Source organism: Pinus tabuliformis, chromosome 5_1 (assembly GCF_031772625.1).
Source record: "Pinus tabuliformis cultivar Carrire ecotype Pingquan chromosome 5_1, CPIR1, whole genome shotgun sequence".
Taxonomy (NCBI): Eukaryota; Viridiplantae; Streptophyta; class Pinopsida; order Pinales; family Pinaceae; genus Pinus; species Pinus tabuliformis.
Genome location: NC_142305.1, coordinates 336,565,166 through 336,571,278, shown reverse-complemented (window position 1 = coordinate 336,571,278; position 6,113 = coordinate 336,565,166). Strand labels below are relative to the sequence as shown.

At 36.6% G+C, this 6,113-nt stretch overlaps 1 protein-coding gene across 1 annotated transcript; it reads left to right on the top strand.

The window, feature by feature from the left end:
- The first annotated feature begins 3,947 nt into the window (after positions 1 to 3,947).
- LOC149164766 (expansin-A2-like) lies at positions 3,948 to 4,999 on the top strand. The gene is made up of 3 exons (XM_089429603.1): positions 3,948 to 4,077; positions 4,222 to 4,540; positions 4,674 to 4,999. Exons 1-3 carry the CDS (start codon positions 3,948 to 3,950, stop codon positions 4,975 to 4,977), a joined length of 753 nt encoding a protein of 250 aa, XP_089285729.1. The 3' UTR covers positions 4,978 to 4,999.
- The last annotated feature ends 1,114 nt before the right edge of the window (positions 5,000 to 6,113 follow it).

The following is a 6,113-nucleotide window of genomic DNA, read 5'->3' as shown; positions in this document are numbered from 1 at the left end:
ACATAATACCTCATAACAGGACCAATGCACTAATTTATTTATTAGAGATTTAAATTTATATAATTTCAAAATTTATTTTAGATTTTAAAGTAAAATTGTTATTTCATTTTTTAATACTATCATCATTATCAAATTAAATAAAGAAAAATTAATTAAGAAAATTGTTATATGTTTTTTAATAATATTTTTTTTAATTATTATGTTTATTATGATGAGATATCTTATCTCTCATTAATAAGTACACATGACCATTTTTAATTTGTAAAGGTAGAAAACAAGACTAATAAAATTCAGGATGGCTACTAACTTATTTCAAAAATCATCATAACTTTCTATTAAAGTTGAACTAACTAAAGCATATAAAATTGTAACTTTTTTATCATAAATATTATTACAAATTTACATATAAAATCGTAGCTTTTTGATCATAAATATTACTACAAGTTAGTCCCAACACTACAAAATGTTTGAAATATATACATAGAAAAACAAATCATTTTCAAAACACTATTTCTATTTTAACATATGAATCTAAAATTTTGATTTTATGTTACCGATTGCAATTAATATGAAGAGTTAGTATAAATCATTTTCAAAACACTATTTCTATTTTAACATATGAATCTAAAATTTTGATTTTATGTTACCAAGTGTAATTAATATGGAAAACTTAAAAATTGAAAAACTATTTTTCAACCAAAAAATTAACCAACAAAAAGGTTTTGATAGTAGTAAAATATATATTTTGATAATAGTAAAGTATCAAGTATCATTAAATTTTACTTTAGTTAATTTGATTGATGTTACCTGCTCCAAATTCCTTTCATAATAGAGAAACAAATTGATCTAAAAAAAATTAAATGTAATTTTCAAATCATTCATAAAAAAACACGGATTTTGAATTCATACCATATGTCAATAAGATTTTTTCAGGAAGAAAAAAGCAAGATTATATTATACTGGTCCTGTATAAACAATGGCAGAAAGTACATATCATGTATTTACATATATCATATTCCATGGGAGAAACTTTTGTGCAAAAAAATACAAAATCTCAGATAAGAAAGATAAGACTTATGCAAAGACATCTCTAGCATCCCGCTAGGAGCATGTAACAAAGATGGATACTATCATTTGAGACCACCCATATTCAAGAGAAATCAAAAAAGGATACAGAAAGGAGAAGGACCATAAGCAAAAACATTTGAAACCATTGAAGATGATTAGAAACCCGGGATACAGAAGTCCTGTATGAAAAAATACTCCCCTTATGCCAAAACCTCCAGAGACCAGGTACCTGTACCGAGGAGAAGACCCTGCTTAGATAGACAGTTCGCAACCTGATTCCGAGTCCTGTAGATGTGTTGAATAGAGCTGCCAACCATGAGGTCCCAAAAAAGCATGACTCTCTCCAACCAGCCAGCAAGATGTGCGCATCTGATGATGCATTTGCCATTAACATGATCTACCATGGACTTGGAGTCCCCGTAAATAGAGATGGAATGGATGTCAAAATAGATACAGAAAGCGAGCAGACCGCAAGGACCATCGCCTCCGCCATGCTGTTTGTCCCATTACCAGCATTCCAAGCCAGTCTGTAATGTAGATGCTCGCTTATGATTATGAAAACCCCACAGCCACAAGAATTTCGTTGGGCAGCTCCGTCAAAAAAGGCCATCGGGGGCCTAAGGAGAGGATCAGGCAGCCCATTCCTGTTGGAATTTTTCATTTTTGGACTCTCTTTGCGGACAGAACCGAGAAGGAAAGAAACGTTTTGTATAATGTCCATGAGAGACACCCTTGCATCATTAAAAATTTTATTGTTCCGCCAGCTCCAGGCACACCATAAAGCAGTCACAAAGATCGGCCTCCATGATTCTTGTTGTCTACCCCACCAGACAAAAGCGGCAAGGGATAAAGATATTGGGTTATAATATGAAATGCCAAATAAGGTTGCTCAATCATCTGTTAATATATTTTATAATATATGAAATGCCAAAGAGCACAGATGGGAGTAACATAACACGACAAAGGCATTCGCTTATAATATGAAATGCCGAATAAGGTCACTCAATCATCTGTTAATATATTTTATAATATATGAAATGCCAAGGAGCATAGACGGGAGTAAAATAACATAACACGACGGCATTAGCCATTCTCAAAACCAAAGGTTAATTGGTGAATTTAATAAATTATCCAAATCTATAGCAATGATTCAAAATGGTTTAATGCTTTGGTAACCTTACTGTAGTTTTATAGGACCGAACTTTCAGATATTTTTTTTGTAGTTGTCACAATCACAAACATTTATGAGTTTGGTTCGAGTACATTTGAACCATTAACTAATATGTGATTGAGAAGTTACTATAGAGAATGAAATAGACATTTTAAAAGTCCAAGAAACATTCCAAATAAAATTTGTATTTAAAGATTGTGGCCCCCTCGTAAACCTTAACATCCTTTTTGCAACCTCTATTGGGCTTTGAATCATTAGAATTTTGTCTTTTAAATTATATATATTAAGTATGAAAAAACACTCTTTAAAAATATAACCATTATAAAAAGGTAATTTATAACCGAACATTCAATACTCCCTATTCTATAACATTGTTACGAGATCATATCATAAATATTCATATGAATTATATATATATATATATAACCTCATATTACATTTCTATTTTTTTTTACCCCCATATTAAATTTATTTCATGTCTTCATCTAACCGTCTCACTATTGTTATCACGAAAAGTTCTTTCACTTAGTACTCAACTTACATTCGTCCTTATCACTCTGCCTTTACACTTCCACGTAGAAAGTTGACGTTTCCAATTCTGTACGCTTCATACGTCCAGGTTCATCAAAACGCCTGTTTAACCTCTTATAAATTCTGTCCACGTGAAAACTGCAAAATTTGCACCCATAGTTTTGCCACGTAGCCATTTTATACTAAGAGTTCAAAATTTACCCACAACTAAAGAAGGTCTTCACTGGTAACATGTGTGGCCAGCACTAAATAATTGCAAGGGCAAGTGTGATATCTGTTATTAATTTTAATCCGTTAGAAATGTGAATGGGATGTAAGTAATATTTTGAACAATATAAGAAGGCGATATTTTTCTTGGAAAATTTGCCTAGTACTCTGTTTCGCCGGATTCAACTCATCTATCCATGTCACGTGGCCCACGTTCTCGTGCGTAAATGCCATACGGACTTCGTCTCCGACCGCTTGGACACATCATTCAGCGTTGAGGACCGTTGATACAGTTGACATCCATGTTTTTCATTTGCAAATGCTTGCTTCGCTCCGCACTTGATTGAAAAAATAAGAAATCTGTGTACATCCATGTTTTTCATTTGCAAATTCTTGCTTCGCTCCGCACTTGATTGAAAAAATAAGAAATCTATGTACATCCATGCTTTGCATGTGAAAATTCTTGCTTCGCTTCCCACTTCATTGAAAAAATAAGAAAATCTATGAATGTACAATATAGGCGTTGATAAATAATGACATTTCTACCATCATCAAAAATATATATATTATTTTCTATATATAATTTATAAAAAGTAATTCCTAAATTCCAGCGAAGACACGAATAACCATATACCTTTCGGCACTTATAAGTAGAGAGAAATTATACGCTTAATCGTCGCCCACCGGCCGTGAAGGTTATAGGATGGTCAGACCTTTGAATATAAGAAACGCCGGCCACCGTTTGTTTGAACGTGCCGCGTACGTCCACCAAATATCTTAACAGCGAATCATATCTCCGCACGCTGCGATGGGTACCGCCATCCGCGGAAGAAAATTTGATCCTCTGTCCACCTCCCAATTCTATTTATTGGGAAACCTCGGAGTCCAAGACTCAGTTGTGGATTGAGGCATCACTTCTCACCCCAGATATCAGTTCAGTTGAAGTCTACTTATATTAAGCAACCGTAAAATGGCGCCTGTAACACTGACCACGATGTTCAGTCTCTTGTGGATAGCTGGTGCGGCTTTTGCACTAGATGGTGGCTGGCAATCTGCACATGCTACGTTTTACGGTGGCAGCGATGCGTCGGGCACAATGGGTAAGTTCATACCTCCACAAAACTCCAGCCCTGTGGACGTCTCGGAGGGCGCAGACACTATTCGCTTTGCAGTTTCAGCTTTAGATTAATAATTTAATACCATATGTTAGCTAAAGCAAATCGATGGTGAAATTAATTTGACAGGCGGTGCGTGCGGATACGGTAACCTATATAGCCAAGGCTATGGAACGAACACTGCAGCTCTGAGCACGGCGCTTTTCAACAATGGCGCTACTTGCGGAGCCTGTTACGAAATGAAATGCGACCACCACTCCGACCCTCAGTGGTGTCTACCGGGCACTGTGACAATTACTGCTACTAACCTCTGCCCCCCTAACTCTGCTCTTCCCAACGACAATGGAGGATGGTGCAATCCACCTCTCCAACACTTCGACATGGCTCAGCCTGCGTTTCAACAGATCGCCATATACAGAAGTGGCATTGTTCCAATCATCTTCAGAAGGTAATTAATTAATTATTACCCTAATTTGTCTGTCAACACTCCACTCCTATTCTTCAATCCTTAGAATTTATTCCCAACTTGACTTTAATTGGGATGAAATCCTAACCGGCAAGGTCAATATTTATGTATGCAGAGTACCATGCGTGAGGAAAGGTGGAGTTCGATTCACGATCAATGGCCACTCCTATTTCAATTTGGTACTCATTACCAACGTAGGAGGTGCAGGCGATGTGGAGGCGGTTTCCATCAAAGGTTCCAACACTGGCTGGCAAGCAATGTCCCGCAACTGGGGACAGAATTGGCAGAGCAACTCATATTTGAATGGGCAGACTCTCTCCTTCCAGGTCACCGTTAGCGATGGGAGAACCATCACATCCTATAACGTCGCTCCCGCAAATTGGCAATTCGGCCAGACATTTGAAGGACAGCAATTTTAGCCCATTGTCATCTGCTTCAAAACTAACCTGTCCAAGAGTAACGCAGAAGCAACGAAGCCGACGCGATGATAGAATATCACACTTTTAAAGTGGTTACTACTCCAATAGTACAATAGGCAGTATTCCACACTAACCAAGGGTACGAGGATTGCTACCCACTTCTAATTGTTTCTGCTGTATAGAATTGATATACACGTCCTGTATATTGCTGCGCTGACTGGGGACGGTGATATATTGTATCAGTGACATGTTTCTCCTAAATTCTGTAAATTGGAGCTTTATGTTTTAATTGTTATCGTTGACGGCAATTATTGGAGATTTTGATGACCTCTACTCGCGCATTGTCGTGATTGAGTTAATTGATTTTGAAGCGAAGTGTTTTACGTAGTCATATATATTGGGAACGATACACCTTTCGGACTAATTAGTTGAAGCAAAGTGTTTTAAGCGATACGATCATTGTTACCTTGGTCGGCGAGCTTTTTTCTTAAATTTAGATGGAACTTTGACAAATTTATTTCACAGGTCAGTGAAAGCGCTGCACACATTCAAAGCCTCTCCGTTCATCTCGACTCCCCTCCTACAATTCCTGTTTTTCTGGCCGGTGCTGCGAAATTGCGAATGTTATCTAATATTTTATTGCAACACATATTCCTGCTTCGCCGTCCCGCTAAATTGCGAAAACGCGTTTGACTGGGGACTTCGCCATTGTTCAGACGTTTCTGTGGTTTGAAGCATAGTTACCAAGTTCGGCCGTCTTGGCAAAAGAGTTCGGAAATTCGCTGATTTAATACGTTAATTTCGATAAGATACGGAATTTTTGGTTAACGAAATCAATTAAGTTAATTCCTCCACTGCGGGTTGTTATTCTGAACAGCTGAGCAGAGGGTACAATGCTCTGCTGCGATATTTGAATTTCCTGTGCTTAATAAGCAAGCAGCCATAGGGATATAATTTAATCATTGTTTCGCTTCTGTTCAGGAGCGATATTTGATTTTCCTCTGGTCAATAATCAAGTAGCCATTATAATATATATAGAAACATCTATCTTACAGAACATTTATATATATAGAAACATCTAACCAGCCATCGTAATATATATAAACATTTATCTCAGAGGAGCATTTATACATATA

Coding starts and splice junctions, on each gene's coding strand:
- LOC149164766 (XM_089429603.1), top strand. CDS start 3,948: ATGGCGCCTGTAACACTGACCACGATGTTCAGTCTCTTGTGGATAGCT. Junction 4,078..4,221: donor CGATGCGTCGGGCACAATGG/GTAAGTTCATAC, acceptor TTAATTTGACAG/GCGGTGCGTGCGGATACGGT. Junction 4,541..4,673: donor GTTCCAATCATCTTCAGAAG/GTAATTAATTAA, acceptor TTATGTATGCAG/AGTACCATGCGTGAGGAAAG.